The sequence below is a fragment of the Mustela lutreola genome, chromosome 1 (genome assembly GCF_030435805.1).
Source record: "Mustela lutreola isolate mMusLut2 chromosome 1, mMusLut2.pri, whole genome shotgun sequence".
In the NCBI taxonomy this organism is placed as follows: domain Eukaryota; kingdom Metazoa; phylum Chordata; class Mammalia; order Carnivora; family Mustelidae; genus Mustela; species Mustela lutreola.
The window spans coordinates 65922928-65947833 of record NC_081290.1 but is presented as its reverse complement, the minus strand read 5'-3'; the positions used below and the strand labels follow the sequence as shown (position 1 = coordinate 65947833).

The window sequence follows — 24906 nt, the reverse complement described above, 5'->3', positions numbered from 1 at the left end:
TCGACGTGACCTTTCATGTAAAACTGAAAAAATAATTTCAAACAGAAACACACAGGGGATTTTTTTTTTTCTCCAGAACAAAAAGATCCGCTGGCAGCACTTCTGGGAGGTCTAGTAGAGAGGGACGGCAAGGGGGTTTCCGCTTTCTGTGATCTTTAGATTTTCTGGCCTTGTTGGGTATCACTTAGGATTTTCTTTCCTATCACCTAGTACGACCTAGCTGAAGACATGACAGGACCGGCTGTGCTCCTGGGGTGAGCTCGCTCTCAGCCACGAGTCTAGCGAGCACGAGCCAAGCTCCCGAGAGAAGCTCCCGAGAGGGGCCAGATGGTCCCAGGCACTTCCTCACCTTCAAGACAATGAGATGTTCCAAGTGCTCCTGTGCTCTTTCTGGAATAAAGATGCTAAGCACAGGTGTGACCCCGTTTACAACACAGCACCAGCACTGACTCAGGGGCGGATGCAGGAGGGACACCAGCTTCTGCAGCGTCTGGTGTGCATGTAACTAACAGGCCACATTACAGGGGAATCCAGAGGAAGTCACCCGAACCTGCAGAGTCTGCAGTCCCCAAGGGAGCCAGGGTGTGCCCCTCGCACATGGCGGAAGCAGCTCACAGAACTGGCTTCTTCCTCTTGGGTGTCTGGGGCGGCCGCAGCTCTGCTGGCCCGTGGGCAAACGGGCAGCTGTCCGAAGGCAGAACACAGCCATCGGGGTGGTGACTGTAGAACCAGCACATGCGGGTCTTGAAAGCTTCCGAGCAGAGTCTTCGCTTTGCTTCCGAGTGCAGCTGCCTCTGTAGCTTCTTTTCTCTCCAGTCGCGAATGTGAACTCTCCCGTTCACAACTGTGTTTGGAACAAGGAGAAGACATGGCCCAGTCATTCTCCTCCAAGTCCACCAACTCACCAAGGCCTGGGGCTGCAGGCCCCTGACACCAGCCGTCCACGCCTGAAGGGTGAGCACCGTGGAGGCCGAACCTGGAGCCTTGGCCTGGTGGGGCGGACATGGGGGTGGGAGGGAAGGCCCGAGGGAACAGGCAAGGAGCAAGCTGGGGGAGGCTGGGGGAGCCTGGAAGGACCAGCGCCAGGGGTCTGGGGTCTTCAGGAGGCACACGCTGAACACCTGGGGCTGGGGCAATGAGCGGCAGGGGGTGCTGCTGACAAGATCCAGGCTGCAACCACGGACAAGTGCCTGGGGCTGCACTAGGACGGGCCTATGGGCAGTGACCGAGGGCCTGGGAGACCACGGTGTAAGAGCCACATGTGGTCCCAGGCTCAGGTGCAGCCGCAGTGGCGGCTATGGAGAGCCTCACCTCTGCATCAAAGAGAGAACAAGCAAAGCTCCCTTCCAGGCAGGTGAAGAGGAGGGTTTACTGGTGCCCAGCAAAGTCAGAGCCCCCAAACGCAAACAGTGTGGGGAGGGATACAGCAGCCCCATTGGCAGGGTGGGGGCTGCCACAGGACACAGGGACTGGGGAGTGGTACAGCCCCAGTGGCTGCCCGGGCCCCCCACTGGCCTGCCTCCTGAGCCAGCCACCCCCATTAAGGCCCAGACTCCACCCAGGCGTTCACCTGGCCATCTGACCCCCAGAAGCCAGCAACTCCACCGAAACATGGCCAAAGCAGCCACATCCATTCTGGTTTTCCCTGGAAGCTGTAAGGCCACCCGGAGACAGACACGCTCAGGGAGAAAGAAAGGAAGCTTAGTGAATAAATCTGGCTCTCCAGCTTCTAATGAGAACTTGAAAGCACAAACTAAAGCTTGGAGTTTGCTTTCAAACAGCCTCGTGTTGTGGCAATAATGAGACTGTCTCTGTGGACTGCCATTTATTAAACATTTTCCATTAAGGCAAGGAAAGGAGCTGCAGAGAGGCGCCTCACAGACGGAGGGCCACATGGACAGCTTGCTCCCCCACGGAGCTGGCCTCCTGCACTGCTCCCCACAAGGCCGACGCCCAGCTTCCTTAGTATGAGAGCTCAGGTCAGGGGAATATCACTAGGTTCCACTTGATGTCCCTGCAGAAGGACGTGGCCCTGAAGTGTGTCCCGAAAGAGCCCCGAGGTGAGACTCCCACCAGGCACCTTTGGTGTGTGCCCAAAAATGCAAGGAGCCCTCGGCCTGGTCCAAAGCCTCCATAGGGGTCCCCACCCGAGGAGAGGCTGGCCTTCAGCAGGCTGTCACAGTGGTCTCGTGAGTTAAATGGGCACCTCGTCACGTTTCTGGAGCAACACCTGCAGGGCCAGGGGACAGGGGGCCCAGGCACCAATGACAGAGGACCAGCCCTGGCAGAGAAGGTTTTTCCCGAGCTCTCCCGTGACACACTCCTGTGCACCCCCAGGTCCCAGGGAAGCTCCTGCAGTGCCCCTCCTGACACCCCCAGCTCCCATCCTGGGGAGGCCTGGGCCAGGCACCTGCACCCACTCCAGCCGGCCGGCTCACAGGTCAGAGCACCAGCGGGCCTTCCCAACCACTGTGGGAAACACACTCCCAATCCTACGGTGGAATCACAGGATTCTCCTCCCAAACTACTTTCCCTCCCACAATCACTACAGGCAATTTACCAGAACAGTGCCCCATGCTCAGGTTCTGATCAGATGTGACCTGGGTTGCCAGGCCAGCAATCTCTAACCAGGAGAGACTTTAAACAAGTCCCCACGTGAGAGGCAGCCACAGGTTCATCATGGCCAGCACAGAGTGACGGCACCTCAGGCACAGACCACTCGGCTACGGCCCCACCAAGCCCCTGCCCCCAGCACGCACCCACCCGGGCACTGGCCCATCCCCACAAGGTGCTCGGCTCTGGCAAAACTGAGGGCATCCAAAATCGCTCCAACCTCCTTGGCCCTGTAAACACGACCAGAAACTAGAGGCTCTTGTTTCAAACACCCTGGGAGATAAGAGCACACTCCGAGCATAGTTTTTGCAGACCGTGAGCAGAATGTTTACTCAGTGCTCAGGCCCTGAGCTGCCTACTCAGATGTGTTTCCAAAAATAAATGTGCTCCCCCTCCCCCGCCATGTGAACTGCATAGAAAAGCAGTCACATACATGCATATTTATAGTAGGGGGAAAAAAGCTACGATATCACAAAGTCAAATAGAAAGCCATGCTGGGAAAACAGAAGGGCAGCCCTTCTGGGTTGCAGCGGGTGTTTTCACGGACAAAGAGCGTGTGAGACGGAGAGCAAAGCCCAGGTAGCCATGCCAAAGCTGGAGTACAGCAGGAACTGCAGGTTCAGGAAGGCCGCTCCCGCCCCCCAGTGGCTCCACTCCCCAGCAGGAGGCATGACGGCCCACACCCCAGCCTCTGCAGCCACTCAAAACATGGAAACTCCAATTCAGTTTACAGGGCTCAATGCCATCATAGGCACTGCCCCGAGAAGACCAGGTTTAAATGAAAACAAAGTCTATCACTACCAAGGGTACCTGCGCCACCCAAAGGCTCGGTAAGCCTGCACACCTGAGCTCTCCCATGCACGCGTGGAGGGAGCCATGTGCATCCAAGCTCTGCTGTCCCCATGTGGGACAGCTCTCCTGTGCATGTGTGTGTGTATGTGGGGGGACTGTGTATACCTGAGCTCTCCCTTGCACACGTGGGTGGCTGCACACACCCAAGCTCTCCCATGCACACATGGGGAGGGGCATGAGCACCCGAGCTCTCCCATGTGCACATGGGAGCCATGTGCACCTGAGCTCTCCCGTGCACACATGCAGGCCTTGCTCACCTGAGCTCTCTTGTGCATGTGTGGGAGCCATGCGCACCTGAGCTCTCATGTGTCACGTGCACACACTGGCAGGGAAGATAAGGTGACAGCGCCCAACTCCCTTAGCTTTATAGGCTGGGAGTGGACAGATGCGCTCCATCGGCCATGGCCACTTGCCCCAAGTCATTGCCCAACCACTCTTCTCAGCAGCAGCAGCACCAGGGTGGGGGTGTGGGGACTGACCCAAAGGAGCGTCACTCAGCAGCTGCAGGGTGGCCCCAGGGGCGCAGGAGCAGCCCCTGCCGGTGGGGTCTTCTCCGGACCCCACGTTCTCAGCACATTTTCAGGCACCATCACCCAGAACCCACCACCTGTACGCCCTGCACCCACCTCCCAGAAAGAAGAGGTACTCAGCACCAGCCCATAGCTGGCCTTCCTGGGCCACCTCCCAGTGGAAACAAAATCAAGTGTGCTTCCCCAGATGCAGTCTGAAGGAGCCAGATGCTGTGCTGTGGGGGGACTTGCACTGGGCCCTGCCCTTGACCCTTGAGGCCCCCGATGTGGCAGAGAGCGGGTGCACAGATGGTGACCCCACAGCTGGCCTAGAGCTGGTCACAAAGGTGTCACTATTCCCCTGCCATCACGGAGGCCCAAGCCCTCCTTGCAACCACAGGAGGCTGCAGGCCACGCCCTCTCACTGCGCCCCAATTCCGCTTCTTCCCAGCACAGACCTTTAACAAAGGCTGTTCCTCATCCTCTTTACCAAGTCCTGGCCCAGAGATCATGTCCCCAGCATGGCCCTCCCGCCCCCCACCCTGTGGGAGGGTAGGCCTCCCTGCACATCACGACTCCGGTGGACACACACCTATGGCACGACGGTGATACCAGACACCAGGGGCTCTAAAGCCCCTCGCTGATGTACTCAGGGGTGATCGTGGGCAGGCTGGGATTCACTCTACAATACTTTCACAAAGAAAAGGGGGAGAGGAGCTCCAAGAGGGAAACAGGACAAACGGCTGACCGCGCTCTAAGTAAAGGAACCTCCACTTTCTACCCCGGTCCCCGTGTGAGTATCTGTTCTGCGTCCCCCTCCCCACCAGCCTGGCCAAGAGCAGACTGAGTGAAAGGGCACAGGTTCCTGGGCCCCTCTATACCACCTGGCTATCCTGGAAGCGTGGAGCATGGGGCAGGATGGGATTGAGAGCTTTGCTCCCAAGGGCCCGGGGCAGACACACAGGGCAGGGCAATGACCGGCATCGGGGCTCCCTCCTCTAACTGCTGGGAGCTCAGGATGCTTCCAGAATGCAGGCAGCCGAGGGCCAACACAAGTAACAACCCCTCCCCCACAAAGTCCTTTAGTGACACCCAGCCGGGAGGTTTTCAGACTTGCTCTTCCTTCCATGTGAGGCATGAGCACATCCCGGACAGGGGTAAGGCCAGACCTGGCCAGGGGTGCCATGCCTATGGGGGCTGGACTGGAGAAAATTGGACAAGAGGCATGGCCAACATCCCTTCCTGGTGGAAGGCACTCGGAGAGCAAAAGCTAGGCATGGGCAGGGGGGCTCTATCCTCTCTCTCTCCCACTTTCCTAGGTACCTAAATCTCCTCTAAAGCAAACTTCACTCAGGAGCACCTGGGTGCTTGGTTGAATTTCTGACTCTTGGTTTCAGCTCAGGTCATGATCTCAGGGTCCTGGGATCAAGCCCCACATCAGGCTCCGCACTCAGTTCTCTCCCTCTGCCCTTCCCCTCAGATCACTCGTATGCGCACACTCCAAAATAAATCAATCTTTTAAAAAATTTAAAGGAAAAATAAAGCAAACTTCACTTAATAGAAAAAGCAGGGACAGGGATGGCAGAATCTGTGGGGAAGAACCTTCTGATTCAGGAAATCTAGGCGTGTCCTCCACATCTGAGGAATGAGTGTGTTTCCGGGCTTGATCCCTTACCTTCAAACACCTGATGGTTGTTTCTGAGCAGCGTCTGCAGGCCTCCACACTCCCGCTTCAACCTCTGCAGTGTCTCCCCAGCCAGCTCATGGGCCACTTCCGCCAAGGAGAGGCTTCCTGTGGAAACCGGGTTTCCCCAACATAAAGGTCAATGGAGACCTTAAACAGGCATGATGCCTATTGCCCAGAGACAGTGCCAGCTCCTCTGTCCCGGCCCCTCACTCATGTCAGTAAGAGGAGCCGTAAGATTGACTGTGGCTCTGAGGCCACGCCACATGGAGTGGGAAAAACATGGCTGAGCCACCACCCCTGGGGATGCCAGGGACGTCCCACCCGCCAGGCCCTGTACCTGGGCTCTTGCGTCCGCCCACCCGACGACTGCGCAGGCCAGCAAAGACAGCCCTTCCTTCCAGACAGGGAAAATCAGTGCCGCCGTGCGGCCCGGCCCAACGCCCAGGGGAGCAGCCGTGCTGTACCTGGGATTCCATCTACAGAGCCAGCCACCTCAAACCAGTTCCGAGAGCAAGCGGGCCGTCTAAGGAGAAGGCTGAAACCCTTGCAGAGGGCCTCCCCTGCCCCTCCTGGGTCCGGCCCTGCTCCAGCTGCTGGCTATGGTGCTCATACACACAGCTGCATACGGCCTCCCCCTGGATGCTCATCCTCGGCCGTGTGTGTGTCCTGACCCAGCTGTGAGGGCAGGGGCCACCTCCTCCCACCCTGTGCCCCCTGCAGAGATCACTCAGGGCCTGGAGACAGACCTGTGCCTATGTCACACAGGGGCAGGCTGCGGAGGGGTCACTAAACTCCAGCAACCAGAAGGTGAGAAGACCACCCGAGGGCAGGAACCTATGGGCTAAGAGGCCAAGGGCACAGGTCCACCCCACTGGAGCACCTCAGGCCAGCCCCAGACACCGAGACTCATGTGGCACAATGGCCCCCCCAGCTCTGCAGGGGTCTCCACCGGGCAGGCAGGCCTGAGACCTGAGACCTGACGATCAGAGCCACCCACTATCTATATCGGACCCAAGAAGACCCAGGTGGTTACCGCTGGGAAAGTGCCGTCCCAAGCACAGGCATGGATCTCCTGAACTCAATCACTCCTGGGTCTGAAGGTCGAACTCCCCATTTTCAGATACACACACACGTCTCTGAGGCACCTGCCTGCCTACTTCAGGGACTCCTGGCCCCTCGAGGCCCCACTGGAAACCCCCCACCCAGCTTGCCTTCCTCTTTACTCAGGCCCCACCTCAGTAGGGCACAGCAGGAAGTGGGGCACCAACCCACAGAACAGGCCATAGCACCTAGTTACATGGGTGGTCAGCCACCCGCAGTGGGGGCTCTGGCAGAGGCTGCCAGCACATCCCTAGAGAGGCCCTTCGGTCAGACGCCACCAGAGTCAGTGATCCATAGGGAAGGGGAGCTGCTCCACAGCCCTGCCCTGTGGCACGTACACCAGAGCCGTGGAAGCTCTGGGCAGGACGACGTCACCGGTGGGGGAAAACAGGCTCGCCGCCTGCTCCTGGGCCTCCACTCACAGGCAGCCAGGCAGCAGCCCCAGACAGGCTGAGGTAAGGCTCCCCCGGATCCTCCAATGACTCCAACTCAGAGGCAGTCTCAGGCGCTGCCCAGCCCAGCCAGCTCCACAGCGCCCTCTGGTGCCGCCGCGCAGGAAAGAAACCAGCTTGGATGGGGCAGCAGCCTAGGACTGGAAACACTCACTTTACAAAAATAACGGAAGCCCACACTTGGTTCCCTATCTCTCCTGAACACCACTGATTTCAGCACGTTACTTATCCCAGGAGGACAATCAGATACAACTGTCTCCCTTTCACCACGTCTGAGTTTTGCACTTGGGGGATTTCAAAGAGAACCAGGTTATCTGACTACGTCTCCCAAGTGTTACCCTATTGTCAAGGCGACAGTGTGCTTTCCTGGCATTCAGGACTGTTTTCCATTTGGATGACCCCTATAAACTGAAAATAAAGAGCTCCACCCCCTGAGGCTTGGACAATTCTGTGAAGGTGAACTAAAAGTCTGAACACCATCCCTCTGCCCTCAGTGCCTTCCTCCGAAGGAATGGAGTCCTGCACATTAATGGGAACTGTAGGGAAACCTTTAAACAATCAGTGTCGGTGGCCCATTCATCCTCGATGTCCCTTTAAAATACACGTAATTAAAAACAACCACACAGTTTCAAGTTGGTCCTAAAGGAGAGCTGAGCCACCACCTGAAAGCCAGCAGGCATGTGGCTGCCGGGGGCCTACCTCCTCGGTTCCAGGCCTTGGAGCTGCTGCTGGAAGCGCTTCCTGTGTTTAACTGCTCTCCATTCAACAGCAAATGTGCCACTTGCAAAACCACTTGGTCAATAAAATCTCGAGGAAGGGTGGCACAGTTCCTCACGCGCTCAGCTTTCTCTCTAGGCTGAAATCCAGACAGCCAGAGTTGGTCGGCCCGGATCTCCGCCCTTCCTGTGGCAGCCCCGGTGTCCAAGGTCTGGTGCCCGTCAGGGTGACCTGCGTGTCCCACTGTGGCCCGGGGTGGAAGAGGGACAGACACCTCATTGGGTGGGCTCACGGGGCGGCCCCGCCTGCTGTTAATGTACTGGGTTCTCTGCTCATCCATGGAAACTTCTCCAGCAGGTGGGTATGTTCTGGATTTCCCGATGAGACAAACCTGTGTGTGTAAAACAGCAGGGTATATCACCAGGCTCCTACAGCATGGCCTGGTTTCCACTTAACTCTCTTGTTCTGCAGCACAAATTAAAAGCTTTAGACATTTATCATGAAAGAAATGCTTACTTTAGGAACCAGTATCAATAAAAATGTCCAGAATAATCCAAGAGCAAAAGCCCACGAAGAATCTCAAGGCTCAGACTTTGAGGGCCCTAACACACATGTAACAACAGAGCCCCCCACTGACCTTACGGCTGTGCCTGCTCTGAACACTTCACTTGTGGGAGCCTTCGTGTGACCCCAAGCATGGACGCTGCTGGGAAGCCAGACGTCTCCTAGGACCTAGGACGTCCTTCTGGACACCTGGTCCGATGAGGGGGGGCATGTGGCCCCTGCAGAGTACCTGGGGCAGCAGGAATGCTCTCTTTGAGCTTTCTCCTCTATACAGCTCAGAGGAAGGCGGCCACACAGGCATCCCCGGGGCAAGTGAGGCTGGTCTGGCGCCACCGCCCTAGGTACAGCATCTCTCAACGTCCTCCCCGGGTGAGAGCTACAAAACCAGCTTACAGGCAATAAAAGCAAGCATCAGAGCCACCCCTCACTACACTCCAGCTCTGCCACCTGCTCCCTATGTGATCGTGGGCAGGTGAAGTAACATTGCTGTGTGGGGACAAATGTGCCAGGTGCCCCCATTGAACAGTATGATGTGTGCACACCTGCTCTCGTATCTGCCCCCCAGTCCACAGGGTTACAAGCAAGCTGAGGCTCAGAGAGAAGCAGGGTACGTGCCCTCCAGCAAGAAAATGGAAAGACTAGTGCAAAAACCCAAACTGGGACCCTTGTATGCACATGACCCAAATCTCAGCGGTTCCCGGTGGGACTTGCTGACATGAGGGCACTTATGAGAATGACACCGTGGCTCAAAAACACAGGCCCAAAGGAAGCTTTCAGAGTGATCTGAGTGGTGACTGCACAGGCAGCAATGATGTACCCGAGGCCCCGGGGGCCCCACTCACCGCCACCACTGGGTGCCCACAACGAAGGCGCCGTGTTATCGCCTCCCCTCCGGAAACACAGGGACACAGGTACGGTTTGCAATGTGTGTGACAGTTCGCGGTGAGCAGGGGGCAGAGCCAAGAGCTCACCTCATATATGTCTTGGGTCCTTCTCACCATATCAAGCAATTAAGCAATCAAGCTTCTAATTGGGATATGATGGGTTTTTGTGTTTTGCTGGTCAAAAAAGCACACTGACAGCCACAGAGTCTGACAAAAGGAAGCTACCAGAGATTATCACAAACTGGTGGCTCAGAGGGTGAGCGGGAAGGCTACCCAGTCCACTCTGACCCCCCCCGGCGGGGAGGTCACACTTGCTGTTTTCACAGACTGGGCAAGGGCCAAAGGAGAAAATGGGACTCATGTGGAACTTCTGAACCAGACTTCAATTTGGGCCAGTCACTGGGGAACCCAAGGAGTCGGTACTCAGAGCGGGCAGCCACAGACAATACTCGGGCCACCGCTATATAAGTCAGGCTGACGCCTACTCTGGGCAGGTACCCGAGGGCCATGTGCAATTTCTGGGAAGGAAATGAAGACTTGGCCAGGGTCCTGCAAAGCCACGACGGGAGGGGCCGTGGGTACAGAATGAGCCCTCCGACGCCCACCTGTGGCTGAGACACTGAGATCAGCACAGGCAGCTTCTGGAACGCATCCAGTGTTGAACACCAGCAGCCCTTTTGGTTCTGTGATGCGACCCTCAGCCCCCGCATCCAGATGCCAGCACCCCACCGAAGACGGCGAGCCCATGGTGACCAGAACGCACCCTTTTGGTTGACGGGATGCGCAGGCAGTCCTCCTCGACGTGAAACCCGCAGGCCAGTCCCACTTCTGTGACGAAATCAAGGTACTCTCGGTACTGAGTCTTCCTGCTCTGCCTCCGGGAGTACTTCCCAGTGAAGTCAAAGAAGCAGCAGGGAAGGACAAAGAAACGGCAGCCATAGGAGGACCTTCAAAATCAATCCACCAAAACCGAAAGAAGATTCAGCAGGAGAACCATGTGGCTATCATGCCTTGGAATAAGACATGTGTGCTGGCAGCTGCTCATGTTTTCTGATGAGAACATGAATAACAGCTCTCCCTAATTCAGTTTCTAGAAACAATGCAGCATGCCATACTTTCTTCATAAAACATGAATCTAATTACTTTCATAAAAACTTGCTCCCTCGCAGCTGTTCTCCTCAACTGCAACATAAGACTTCCAGAAGCACGTGAGGCTTCAGACGGGAGGGCGGGAGCTCAGAGGCAGGCACGGCAAAGACTAAGACGTGCTCCTTGACCTACATTACCCTTGGAGAGCCAGGGCAGTTCCAAAGACCCTGGATGGCAGACCATAGCCACAGAACATTCGAGGCGACATCTCCTGAGCCAGAAGGGCCGCCACCCCACATGCAGTCCCTGGGCTGAGAGAGAAATATTGTTCCAAGGGTCACCTTGTCCACAGACTTTTCCTTTGTAGACCGGCCCTCACTGTCAGAAAACAACTTCCAAGAAAACACGACCTGTCTCCACACCGGCTAAAAACACCACCAAAGTCCTTGGTTTTCATCAGCGCTGTTGAGCAGAATGCCGTGAACCACATTTGGGAGCTGATCTTCTCCAGCCAGGCAGAATTCAGCCCCGGCCTGATACGCTCGACACATCATCCTTCCGACAATCTGAGCCAGCTCCATTTCCGGTGTCCAACAGCCACTGGTGGCCAGATGCGGACAGAGAGGGCACTCAAACCTCCCCTGCCATCCACCCTGCCGCCCAGGCCACCTGCTCACCGGGCTGCAATGACGGGTACCCACGGCGTCAGTTCATCGGAATGGTTACCAATCAACCAATCAACGTCAGGGAAAAGGGTCTTATCACTTGGGGTGATTGCACCTTCCTGAGAAAAAAAACACAAAACAAGACCGTGTGTTCAGTAAAGCAGCACAGAGCTCCCGAAGCAAGGCCGGCTTGCTGGGCATGGTCTCAGCCCCACCCCGGAGCCTTGGGGACACCGGGCGGGCACCTAAACATAGGGCTGCATCTGCTCCAGAGGGCGTGAAACCCAGCGGCTTCCAGCATCATCGCTAGAGAAACCAACCATGCCCTCTGAGTGTTCATCTCTTTCTGATCCGTACAAATGCACTTCTGTACGTCAACATACAAGGAGCTGCAAGAGGTGGGGCAAAGGAACCGTTTCCACACTCCAGAACATCAGAGCCACGGAGGGCTTTAAGAACAAGTGAACAGAACACAACAGGTCTGAAGTTGATCTAAGTGTGTAACGTAATGCATCACGCAACCTCACTCCTGCCGATCAACGTCACAAAGCACGCCCACGGCAGCACAGGGAAAGGTAAGAGACCAGAGCAGCTCACACACAGCAGAAGCCTCTGCTATCATGTGATATTTTTTACAAAATATTTTATTTATTTATTTGACAGAGAAAGACACAGCGAGAGAGGGAACACAAGCAGGGGGAGTGGGAGTGGAAGCAGCAAGCTTCCCGTGGAGCAGGGAGCCCGATGAGGGGCTCGATCCCAGGACTCTGGGATCATGACCTGAGCTGAAGGTAGAGGCTTAACCCACTGAGCCACCCACGCACCCCCATGCGAGGTTTTGTAAACACTCAGACACCAAGTAAAAACCCACTCCACAGGTAGGTTAACCATTCTGATAATTCCTATCATTAAGCTGAAAGCAGCTTGATTTTATGACTTAAGAACAGTCATTATGAATGACTGAAGTCAGGTTCCAACAGTGGGTCTGTCGGTAAAAACCGGAAAGATAGAGAGAAAGGACATTATACAACCACTCAAAACCCTACTCTTGAAGCCCCAAGGGAAGCAAGTGCAGCTGCCATTCCTTCATCAAAACAAACAGAGAAGACACTAGGACAACCCCATTTCCAAGGCCATTCCGTAGGACAACAAAAACCATGGGTCTTGTGCAGACGTGATGTAAATGAAAGTAGAATTTAAACTCCACGATCTTTCTGATTCTTACATAAGCATCTGGGCTTCTACTTACACACATACTAAAACACCGAAAACAGTACATGTCAACAAGCATATGTGTCATTTAAAAGCAGGAAAAACAAACCTTTTACAATATTCTCTATTCCCACCCCATCTAGATTTAAAGTTGCTTATTTCTCTTTAACAGCCTGCATGAATTAAAACACAATTTACAGCTGCTGTTATTTAAGACAAGTGGTTTTGCTTACAATCAAATGAGGATTTGGAAAGAAGCTGGAAACTCATGCTCAGCTTTTGACCATGCAGAGAAAGACAACCAGCCACAGAAGCAGCCGTGAACTCCCTTCCACGAATCTTTTTTATTTTTTGCGATATTATTCTCAACTTTAGAAGAAAGTGAGGCAGAAGGGATAAAAAGAGTCTCAGAGTCTAACTACTTACAGATGAAGTGGCAGAGCTGAGATTTGTTTCCCAAGAGCAGCGGGCAGAGTGGGGGCTACAAGAGTGGCTGTGACGCCCGTAGGCTTCCGGGACAACCACGTGCCTTGTGACGTCTGTGTGCTCTTACACTGTCCACAGCAAAAAGTGAACACAAGACGTCCCATCAGCACTCTGCCACCTGGGAGGACAATCTGCATCCTAGTCACACCCTGCGTATAACTACAGGACCAAGGTCCTGAGGGCCACCAGGGCGGCAGAGCCCCGTTGGGTGGAGGGAGGAGCTGTGTGTGCAGACCCTTGCCGCTGAGCCCTCCGCTGGCCGACTTGGAGGCCTTGACTGGACCCCAACTCCATAAACACTGAACACCAGACCTGACGTGGGACTGCTGCTCAGGGGGCCGGTCACTTCCTCCCTTGGGGAGACACTCCTCTCTGACTGGTACCAGGACAAATGAGCTAATCCTGAGCAAGGTTGCGGGGACCTGGGTTCACTGTGGCCTGAGGGTCATGGGCTCTGGAAGTCAGACCACTAGATGGCCCATAGGAAATGTGCGTGGCCCAGCTCTGTAGCTCCATGGGGCATCTGCACACCTGTGGCCCCACCTCGGTCCAGCTGCATTTTACCTTCCTCTCCTGGGCTCCTCGGCACCTGCCCTCTTGCTGGGAGGCCCTGCCGGCCACCCCCACACACAGCACAACCCAGACCCACAGCAGACCCCTCACCCCCCTCAGCGTGTACCACACCTGCCACCCTGAACCCGCTCTGTATGCATGGGTGCACAGCCTCCCATCACTGTCAAAATATCAGCACCTGAGAATACCTGGCAGGTTGAGGGCACTCAAGTATTTGGTAAATATGCAAACCTCTACTTTTTCTCCTGTTTTTTTTTTTTTGGGGGGGGGGTGCATCTCTTATAGCATTCCAAACTCTCCTTGAAAGTGTATTTGAGGAAAAACCTTTCTGAAAAGCATTATGACAACATCATCCAAAACATCTCAAGTTTGGCCTATGACAAATTTTTTTTTAAGTGGACTAAGACTGATGCACAAGGATTTACACAGTGTGACTTGTCCTCTGAAAAAACCACTGAGAACAGGAGGTGAGCCAAGAAGCAGGGTGCGTGTGTCCTGGCCTCCAAGAACAGTGGGCATGATGGGGGACCAACAGCTCGCACTGCTCGAGGACTAGCTAACATGCACGAGGCAGCTGGAAAGGTCAGCGCCGGGCACGCTCATGAAAACAATTGCCCCAGGGGGCAAGCACACCAAGAGCAGACAAATGAACACGGTCGGTACCTCCAAGCAAGTCTGTGGTCCATACATGTCCCAGATTTTTCTTCTCCGGACATCGATCCCTCTGCCTGGGTGCTAGAAGAATTTCAGAATGCAAAGGTCAACGTCAGTACATCATAATAAATGAGCAAGAATGCATTAAACTCTGCAGGGTGAGTCGGCAGCGTGAAGTGCGGGATCCCTGATGGTACCCACAGCTTCTCTTCTCAGCGACTGAGGAAGGTCAGATCCCGAGGGCTGCTGAGGGTCACCAGGAGTCTTCACCAAGGGGAAAGACAGTCGAGGCATGGGAACGGGTTCAAGGCCAAAGGCCCAGAAGACACACCTGGACACAGAGCTCCCTCTCATGGCCCAGAGTCAGGCCCAACCCCAGTGTACCCGCCCCTTCAGCTGGCCAGCCAATGAGGCCTGTCCCCCTGCAGCGGCTTCGCCCCCAGGATGCATGCCCGTGCCCATAGGCTCCCGCAGGGCAGCCATGCTCGTTTCCAAGTTGGGAGGAGAGAAGAGGTGCACAAGGTGCCCCGGCCTTACCTACCAGCCTGAAGGTCACCGCCCAATGTGCTAACACGCCCTACCCCAGACAACTTGTTTACAGCTATTACTGTCACAAACTCATTTTTTAACAAAGCAAATAAGAAGTATTACAACAACCCCATTTTAAGTCCTACAGCTGTGCACAGAGCGCCTTTCCCACAGGGCAGAATGCCACAGAAGTCAGTGGGGGTCACGGGGTGATAGTCACCTCCCACAGTGACTCCGAGGGAAGGCTGGACACCAGCTGGAAGCACAGAACTGGGAAGCTCATGGCTCACACTGAATCACTTGCTCTAAGCGACAGGGGCTGTTCTATCGCATCCCGCCTTTACCACATGGATCTGACACACCCCTGTCGCCAGTGCATACCATAGCGGGAATGTAATGGCCTCTACATGGGGATTCCAGCTTCTGGAGGACAGAACCCACCGCCGCTCCTTCCCCTTCTAGTGCCCTGACATGTCTCATTCCCCAAAGAGCACCCGACGGCCAAAACAGCCTTGCTGTGCGAAGTCGTCCCTAGGCACACCCACATGAGCCCTGTTCCAACCAACAGGATGGCCATCCTCTCCCCGAGCCACACAGGCCCCCACTCTCCTCAGTCCCAGCCCAACAGCCGGGCAGACTCTGGTTCAGCTCGAACCAGCAGTGAAAAACATCAAGGACCCTTGTCCTGGTCTGGGAGACACTTGGAAAAGGCACTAGGTGGGCCATGGGAGCGCCCTTACCCCCTCGGTGCTCAGGATATGGACGAGGAGACCGTTCCCGCATCCTAAGTCAATAAAGGACTGCTTGGCGGTCAAGCCCAGTTCAGCTCTTTCTTCTTCCCACAAAATCTAAGTTAAAATAATAATAATAATAATAATAATCAGTACCTCATTCATTCCCTCTAAGAATAACTCAAGACACAAACTCTGCATGAGTTATAAATCGCGTTTCCAGGACAGGTGGCCAGTCCTTGTCTGTGGCCCTGGGTCTGTGCAGGTGACACACAGGTGAGCAGAGGGGCTGCCCTCTGGGGTACCTCGGGGGTCTCGAGGCCGCCTGTCCCAGCAAGAGACCACATGGAAGTGGTCCTCTCCAGGTAAGAGCTTCACAGGCTACTGCTGGGTCCTCATGCCTTTTCTCTGTTCTTCTGGGCTATACCTTCAGATGAAAGGGAATGAGAAATCATCTGGGCCAAACATGTGCTAGATAGGAGAGTCAAGACAATTCCATCAAGGGCACACCCAAATTCCGGGGCTAGCAAGCTAGCCAAGGATGGACCCAGGAGTGGAGGGCAAGTGCATGTCACAGGGGGCCTGTCAGAAGCTCGAGTGGTGCCGTGGGCCCGTGGTGAAGGGGTGCTGGAAATGCCCAGCTGAGCTAGAGCCCCTGCGGGTTGGCTTCACAGCTCAGGCGTGCTCCTCTCCCACAGTCAGACGAGAGTCCATGCCACCAAGCCTGCACGTAGGCTTATGGATTTAATGACTGTTGCTCCCCACCAGCGGCGGAGAGCACGCCGCCCCCACCGCAGAGGGGCTTAGGCAACTGGACGCGCGCTTACCAGCAGGTATGCAGCAATAGCCACATCTTCATACACAAACTTCTCAGGATCGGTTACTTCGGGCCACACCTAAAACATTTTCCAGGGCATATGTAACTGTTCGCTCGTCACCCTGCCATTTCACGACACGTTAAGTAGCTGCATCAGCCTAAGTCAAATGAGACTAACCAGGCAGGAAAGTTGTAAAAAAACGTTCATTCCAAAGGCAGACACAAATAAAGGCTCTCTTACGGTAAGAGCATAACATAAAGACACACCAAATCTTTACTGCACGTGCATCACGGGACACGGCAAGAGCACTGCAGTCCATGGCAGGACTTTGCAACAGAAATGACGGATGAGGCTGTTTAGATGAGGCCACATCAAGGAGAATGCTCAGCTCTCCTTTTCCATCGTTCCTGTAGATGAGGAAGAGGAACAAGGAACCCCAGACGAGGAAAGCAAAGGGCTCAGGAAGCCGGGCCCAGCTGTCTGGTCTGTGGGCGCCTGGCTGTCATTTGTCAGGGGTGGCCCGCAGCAGGGGGTCCCCATTTCCCTCTCCGGAAAGCTAAAGCCTCCGCGGCCACATGGGACAACGAGCAGGTGCTCCGAAAGCACCGGCCGCTCAGACATAACGCCTCACTGCCCACACAGGCCACATGCAGAACAGACAGCTGGCAAAAGAGGAAAAACCCAAGACAAGGCAACACGTTCTGATGTCCATGTCTAGTCATGGGGGATTAAACAGGTCAGGCTCTCTCACTAAGGACAATTTCAAAGGCTGGAATAATAGATGAAGTCCTTTCCGGAAGTAAATGAATAGTTAGGAAGATAATGAAGGCCTCTCGGGCCAGAATCTGGAAGTGAAGGGGCCACCAGCTTTGTCGGCCAGGCTAGGACCCACACACTACAGCAAGAATGAAAGGGCACAGTCTCTAGCCTGTGACCTTTGGAATGTTCTGTTATACGATGATAGGTAACTGAGAAAAAAAACCACACACACATCTGGGTGCCTGGTGGCTCAGTCGGTTAAGAATCTGATTCCTGATCTTGGCTCAGGTCTTGTTCTCAGATTCATCAGATTGAGCCCCACATCAGGCTCTGTGCTGAACATTCTCTCTCTCAAGATTCTCTCCCTCTACAACCCTCCTCAAAACAAAACAAAACAAAATGCAGAACACACACACACACATACACACAAATGACAAATCATGGTTCCTTCCAGAAAGAGGGCCATACGTGGGCAAGACTACAAAAGAAGTTCAGCTACGTTAGGGAAACTTTATTTCTTCCTCTGGATGTGAGCACAGAGGTTTGCTGTTACTTTCCCTTTACATCTTAAATATAAAGTTAAGGACGTGTTCTGAAATTAACCTTCTTTCTGCAAGTATATGCTTTTTATACTTTAATTTTTCATATCTTTTCTTTAAACAGGTTTACGTTTACATAAGGAAATGTGGCAATTTCAGAACTAATATCCAATTATTTTCAATTAAGTACTTTGCTTTTATTTGCTTGCGAAAAAATTAGCCATGTGCAAAAAAAAAAAAAAAGAAGAAAGAAAAGATCCTTTTCCATGCGTCAACAGTTTCAGAGTTTGCATCCCTATCTATGTCAAAATACAGCCTACAATGCAGGCCCTTAAGTGGCGTTGTTTTGACTTGAGATCTGTGTCTGCATACATCACAAAGTTTACCGGAAAATGGCTCTTCCTGGCATAATTTGGTCAATGTCCCCTCATCTAAAGGAGGGAATCACCAATGTTTCCCCAGTTACCTTGACCATGTCTTTATACTTCTCCTTAAGCATCTGGTATGTTTTGCTGTACTTGATGATGGAAATGAGGGACAGGGTGCTTTTAAATCCGCTCTTCTTGCTCTCCACAGACCACCGGGCCAACCTGGCCAGCAGCTCTTCTCCCAGCCAGGCAGGCTGGGGATAAACAATGCCATCTGAATGCCATCTTTCTGGACAGAAAATTAAAATAGATATGAACCTTTAAAAATAAGAGAAATATGAATAAGCAGAGCTGGTTTCAATTCTTATTTTTAAATTAAATATTTACCAAAAGAGAGGACATGTTAAGACAGCTATAAGTATAAATTATTTGATCTGAAACCCAACAATTGGGAACTAGTGGCAGAACTTTCAACAAATAGAGAAAAATACATTTTTTCTAAGAGCAGAAAGAATTCTTTTCTTACAAATGCTATTAAAAATGTATTTACCCGGGGGCACCTGGGTGGCTCAGTGGGTTAAAGCCTCTGCCTTCGGCTCAGGTCATGATCCCAGGATCCTGGGATCGAGCCCCACATCAGACTCTCTACTCATCGGTGAGTCTGCTTCCCCTCCTCTCTCTCTGCCTGCTTCTCTGCTTGCTTGTACTCTATCTCTCTGTCAAATAAATTAAAAAAAAAAAAAAAATCTTAAAAAATGTATTTACCCATCCTATGAAGCCTGTCCAAAGGATGGACATGTAACAGAACTCCTCCTACTGTCTGCTTCACGCACTGATTAGCTGCCTTCCAGATGTCTCAGAATTCTCCTAACACTGTGTTTTTATGTATTTTCACACATGCAACTCAAGTGTGAGTACACTGGCTCACCAAATACTTCCCGGCCAGAAAGCGGAGCGCTCAGCCCCACAGCTAAGGATGACCACAGTCCCCATGTAGCTCAGGGCTGTGTGCGCTGTGTGTCTCCACCCACTGCTACCTGCCCCATGCCAGGCACACAGCGGGACCTCTCTGTCCGTGTGTTGAATAAGCGAGTAAAAGCTCACCCCCATAGACTCAGATCATAAGACACTGTCTGAGGCCATGATTCAGGCAGACCAATAAGGGGAGAATGTCTAGTCTGTCGGGTGTGGAAAGGCTATAAAAAGGTGGTGTTCCACAGCAGCCCTAAGACAAGAGGAGGCGTGGGGGACAAGGGTGCATAGGGGTCAAGGACAAGTGGGGGGCGAGGGTGAGAGGTCAGGTGCTCTGACTAGAACTAGGGCTGTCACGCTTTTAGCCACCGTGAGCCCTGGAGACACATCTCACCCCCTTTAAGTAACAGGCTCCAACTGTGCACTGAGAGGCACACCTTGGGAAGCTCACGCTGCAGGAAGAGCCTGGGAAGGACTCAGGCTGCCCCCTTCTACCCGTCCCTTCACCCTTTACCTGGGAAGCTCCTTGCTGGGGTAGGCACACCCTGTCAGACCCCTCCCCTGCTCGTCCTTGGGCCTCGGGCTCTTCTCCCAGGTGTCCCCCAGAGTCCCCATGGCCTACTTGCCCACCCGCTCAGGGCTTACCTGAAATGCTCCCTCCTCACGGGCACTGCCCACCCAATCTGTGTGGACATGACATGACACCGCCTTTGATACCGAGGGGCCTTGGGGACACAGACATGGTTCCCCTGCTTTCCGGCCCTGCATGGTCCTCAGCACCAGGTGGTGGCAGAGCGAGTTTGTGTGTGTGGCGCTGCTCCCGGCCCCCTGTGGAGCATGAGATGGGACAGGCACACACCGACACCACTGTGATGACAGAAGACCATGAGGAGCGCAGTGCACTACTGATGCAACCCTGTCAAGTCCCATTTCCCTTGTGCTCAGCACCTGGCCCAAGTGCCCAAAGGGATGTAAGGGACAGCTGCCTAGGGGCTCGAAGACAGGATATGCCAACCCGGAATGATGGGAGCAGGCAGCTGAGTCCGAGCCCTGAGTCCGTGAGCAAAGAATGGAACTGCCATGCATGGAAACATGCCATCGTGCTGCTACGACCATGCCATGCTGGGTGCCTGCACAGCAGCCCTGAGCGCAGGCCTTCAGGGGCTACCTGCCAGCTCTGCCATCAGCGCCCCCCACCCAGTGACTGCCACAGGAAACACGCTGTCCCCCAGGTGCCTGCTCCCAGTCCCCACTCTCCAACACAAGCACATGGAGGAAGGGCCCGGGGCCAGGTCCCTCGGGCAGTCTCTAGATAATTCTAAGAGTCTTCAGCCAGGCTCTAAGTCTTGCTATCAAGCTTCTATGCCTACAACAGGTCTCTTTGAAGCCTAGGCCCTCCTCAGAAGTTCAAGAATTATTAAACCCATCACACAGGTAAGGAGACTGAGGGCCAGAGGCCACGTACCCAGGGTCACACTGCTAGTGGGCAAACCCAGGTATATCTGCCTGCATAAGCAGGCTCTTCCCGCAGTATTCCCCTGCTTTATACAAGGCCACGTGCCAAGCCCAGTCTGATTCAACAGCACAATCCCCAAGGTTGTTCTGAAAGTACAGACCAGACATGGCTCTTAGGAAAACAGCAGCAGCAGCAGCGTGATGAAGTGAATGTATCCTTCCTCTGACTTTTCCATTTAAAAAACATCAAAGGGAAGTAAACCAAGTTTCACACTTGCAGTACAGGCCCAAAGCGACATGGAACGAAGGGGGCTACTGAACTACCACTTTCGGGATAAGAACCACTGACTACCCAATACATACAGAACGTGAGCCTCAGGAAGGAAGCTATCCTCACTCCCCATTCCCAAGTTATAAGAAAGAAAATAATAAGGGGATTTGCGATTACTCAATTAGGCTAAACCTATGTGCTACTCATCACCCTGGCTACGTGGACTGGGCAGAATACAGACTCAGGCCAGGTGCCGAAAAGAACCAAGACACGCCATGGAAAGGGCACCTAGAAACAGGAAACACATTCCCAACCCCCTTCACTGCCAAAGGGCACCTTCATCTATCTCTTCAATGACCCTGAGTCCTGCAGCTCCCCAGACATGGGACAGAAACCATACAGCTCTGGAAGAGGACTCCATTCTGGAGCTCTTACCATTCCTCCTGGCTCTGACTGAGCCGGATTTGATACACGTTGCTCGTCTCAACCTTTACATTCCCACTATCATCTTCTTCCAAAGGTAAAAAAGTTACAGTTCCATTGAGGACATCTGGGGGAAAAAAAGACAGGGATAATCCAGTAAAACTGCTCGGTTCAGTGTTTTCTAGAAGCAGTACTAAGAAGAGTCATGACTCAGGCCGACTTTGCTCTCCCAGGGCTTCCCTCCTCCCCACCCCACCCCACTCCCCCTTTATCACAGCATCCAGGAGGACAGACACGTTTGATGTCCTATTCACTGCTGCATCCCAGGCCCACACAGCAGACACGCTCAGCAGCAGCTGAAGGGAGAAAGCCCCAGTTGAGGACCACTGCCTCTCCCTCATAGGGAAGCCAATCTGGGAGTGCAGACGTCTACATCTGAAGCCCTCGGGGGCACTGACTCACCAACCTCTGTCTGGTAGAGGGGAAATGGAGATCAAACACAGGAGACAGAAACTGGAAGAGGTCCTAAATTTGTGTGGACATAACAGATGAAAAGAGCGCCTCCCAGCAGAGGGGACACGTGGGAAGAGCCTTGCAGAGGCAGAGAGGCAGACAGCGCTGGGAAGTGGGAGTGGGAGGGAAGGCGCCTACAGCAATTTGGTGTTGTGGAATGTGGTCCCACAGCCTCTCGAAGGCAACTGGCACCCAAATGCCCCAGGCTGTGTCTCTGCCATGTGACAAGGCACAGAGGGTCTCTGCAGATGTGACGAGGCTACAAACCTCAGGAAAGGGAGTACTTGGGATTAAACAGGTGGCTCAGGTCAGTCACAGGGGCCCAGATAAGCTGAAAACTTTCTCCAGCTGGAGGCAGAAAAGGAGGATGCAAGCATGAGAAGGACTGGACACCACTGTGGGCTCTGAGAAACCCCGATGGAGGCCTCCAGCAGCTGCTCATCTCTTCCCCTGCTAAACTCCTATCCATCACTCAACACAGGGAACGCCTTCACCTTCTCCTTCAGGCATTCCAGACCCCTCCCAACAATGACCCCATTCTCTACACTAGAAATACATATTTCTATACGTCCCTTCAAAAAACAGTAAAAAAAAAAAATTTTTTTACAACCTTCCTAGGACACTGCAAAGGTACTGACATAGTAACCGTGTGTGCCTCTTCACTGATCTGAGGTTCAACAAATGCTTTTTCATCTAACTGCATCCTGTGCCAAAGATTCTCTCTCTGACCCAACTCCAGCCCGCCTCCTCTGCGCCCCGTCTCAACGAGGCTCCAACCTGGCCTAGAAGCTTCACTCAACCCTGACACGGCTCCTAATAGCTCAAGGCTGCAGCCCTAGAATGACCCAAGCCTCCCCCAAAGCTGCCAGGACCGTATCTGCCCTGACTTGAAGGTGGGTCCCGCGCCTCCGCGTCCCGGCGTCGGGGGGAGGAGCCTAGGTTCCAGGAGCCCGCTGAGAAATCCCGCTTCGGTGAATTTCCACCTCCCTCGTTCCGCCCGTCACCACGAGACAGGCTCCTACCTTGCACGACTAGTTCTCTCCTCGGGACAGCAAGCGGGCAGCGAGGGCCTGTTTTCGGGATGAGGGTTCTGAGAACCACGGCGAGCTCGCTCGGCGCCTCCGGCTGAGATGCCGCCGCGGGCCCGCTAAGGAAGGCCAGCAGCTCTGGATGGCCGCCGTCGAGGCTCTGAGAGAAAGCGTCCCAGAGAGAATCCAGATCCGAGGCAGGGAACTCGCTCTCCCCGACTCCAGCCTCGCCGGCCGGCCCGGAACCCCCTGCGAGCCGAGCCGCGGCGGCCGCTTCCCTTTGCGGGTTCTCCCTTTGCCCGTGCCGGGGCTGCGATTCCCCGGGCCCGCGAATCGCGGTGCCCCGCGCCGGGCCTGTAGTCTGCCCGGGACCCAGGCCCTCGCCGGGGGAGCGAGGACGGGGTCCCGCAGCGGCCCGGGGCAACGCCACACTCCGCCGGGCCTCCAGACGGACGCCACACAGCCGTTTGTTGGCCACCTGCGGCCTCTCCAGCCACACGGCCACCGCCGCCCAGAAGCCCCCCGGGAGTAGCGCACCCGGGTCGCGCACAGCAGCCCGGCCCACCTCCGCCATGGTTAGCCCGCGCCCAGCGCTGCGCGACTACGGCGTGCCGCTACGACGCACGGGCGGCGCAGCCTGCGACGTCACGGGGCGGGGCGATCACTCAGCCCCGAGGCGTTCCCGCGCGTTACGCAGTGTCGCTCACGCTGGCATCTCCGGGGCGGCCCGCGCGGCGCGTGCTCCTTGCAGGGGCGCGTCCTCCCTGGGCTCCGACGACAGCCCTGGCGGCAGCGTGTGGACACTGCGTCGGGCTCGCCAGGGCCGGGGCGTCTGTGGCGGATGCAAAGAGTTGGCCGAGGTCCGGGCAGCGCGGGCCTGTGGTCCGCGTGCGTCGGGTGGCCTCTGTCGCCGGTGTGTCTCCTGGAGGCCCGGGGCGGGTGGCAGGGCAGGCCCTGCCAGGCTGAGTCTGCAGGAACTGTGCTATGCCCCAAACTCCGGGAGCCTTTATCTATTGGTACCCTGGCCCCACTGCTGGGGCTCCTCTCACCCCCTCCAACAGTCGCTGCGGAGTGCAGGAGAAGCGCGTGATCTCTGGGAGAGCAGAGCGTGCTCCGGGTCTGTGCAGTCAGAGCAGCCTGCACGAGCGCTGGAGCCCCAGACACACCTGTTGACGCCCTCGCTGGGTCTTGGACCGCGTGGTTCTTGTTTATGCTGTTTGTAGGTTCCACCTTACAAAGGGAAGAGCCAGTTACTTTGCTTCCAAAACTAGTTTATTCAGGAATCGCAGAGAAATCTCGAGCTATGGTGAGCCATAGACAGGTCTGAAGAGACGGAGGAAAGGTCAGCTTCTCTTGGATTTTAGGAGGAAACTGGGGATGGAGAAGACCGGGAGTTTGAGGTTGGGCAGTTTCTCCTTGGCGGCAAGCGTGCTTCATGCCCTGTTGCGGGGGTGGGGAGGGACCTTCCTTCTTCGTCTTAAAAGGAGATGGAATTCGTGTGAAAAATGCCCTCTCTTGTCCCAAATAATTCTTTCTGCAGGTGATGCCAGCTGTAGTGAGTGGTACTTATGTGAGCGCTCCCCCTTCAAGGGTTCCCAACTCTTATTTATTTATTCATTAGAGAGAGAGAGAGGATGAGCAGGAGGGGCAGAGGGAAAGAATCTCAAGCAGACTCCAGTTGGAGTATGGAGCCCATACAGGGCTCAGTTTCACACCCCTGACATCATGACCTGAGCTGAAATCAAGAATTGGATAAAACAGAGAGAACCCCTCAGGCACTCCCCCAACACACACTTTAAATGAGGCTGTTTCTCTTCCTCTTTCCTAAGGGCTGCTATGAGGATTCACCACACAGTGAGGGGCATGGAACAACAGAAATTCATTCTCTCATGGTTCTGGAGGCCCCGAGAGGGAACACTTCTTGCCTCTTTGGTTTCTGATGGTTGCCGGCAATTGTTGGCATCACTGGACTGTAGCCACATAACTTGCCTCCATGGTCACACACTTTCTTCGAGTCTCTTCTACAAAGCCCCTATTTCCAAATAAGGCCACAGGTATAGTGGGTTGGGACTTGGACCTGTTTTTTTAAGGGGGGGACAGAATTCATCCCCCAACTCTGTCCAAAGGGGCCTGGTTAGAGCAGCCAAAAGACAAGTAACGACAAACTTTCCAGTTGCTAATATATATGTGGGGGGGGGGGCACCTGAGCCAAGTGTGGAGAATGCAGAGCTGAATGCAGCCACTTGAGCAAACTTCAGGCCAATGGCAGAGGCAGACATCTAAGACATGGTTTTAAAACATGAAAAATGGGGTGCCTGGGTGGCTCAGTGAGTTAAAGCCTCTGCCTTCGGCTCAGGTCATGATCTCAGGGTCCTGGGATCAAGTCCCACATCTGGCTCTCTGCTCAGCAGGGAGCCTGCTTCCTCCTCTCTCTCTGCCTGCC

The 24906-nt window shown here is 54.6% G+C and overlaps 1 protein-coding gene across 2 annotated transcripts; it reads right to left on the bottom strand.

Annotated features, from left to right (window-relative positions):
• Positions 1 to 23076, bottom strand: TRMT44 (tRNA methyltransferase 44 homolog). Of its 2 annotated transcripts, XM_059166210.1 has the most exons (11): positions 22458 to 23076; positions 20935 to 21049; positions 17900 to 18119; positions 16145 to 16213; positions 15327 to 15434; positions 14068 to 14139; positions 11146 to 11252; positions 10143 to 10326; positions 7914 to 8322; positions 5650 to 5766; positions 1 to 844 (listed from the first exon to the last, which is right to left on the bottom strand). In XM_059166210.1, the coding sequence occupies exons 1-11, from the start codon at positions 23035 to 23037 to the stop codon at positions 612 to 614; spliced, it is 2214 nt and encodes a 737-aa protein (XP_059022193.1). In that variant the 5' UTR covers positions 23038 to 23076; the 3' UTR covers positions 1 to 611. The 2 variants fall into 2 exon arrangements, with proteins under 2 accessions (XP_059022193.1, XP_059022202.1); XM_059166219.1 differs by lacking the exons at positions 10143 to 10326; positions 11146 to 11252.
• Between the last annotated feature and the right edge of the window lie 1830 nt (positions 23077 to 24906).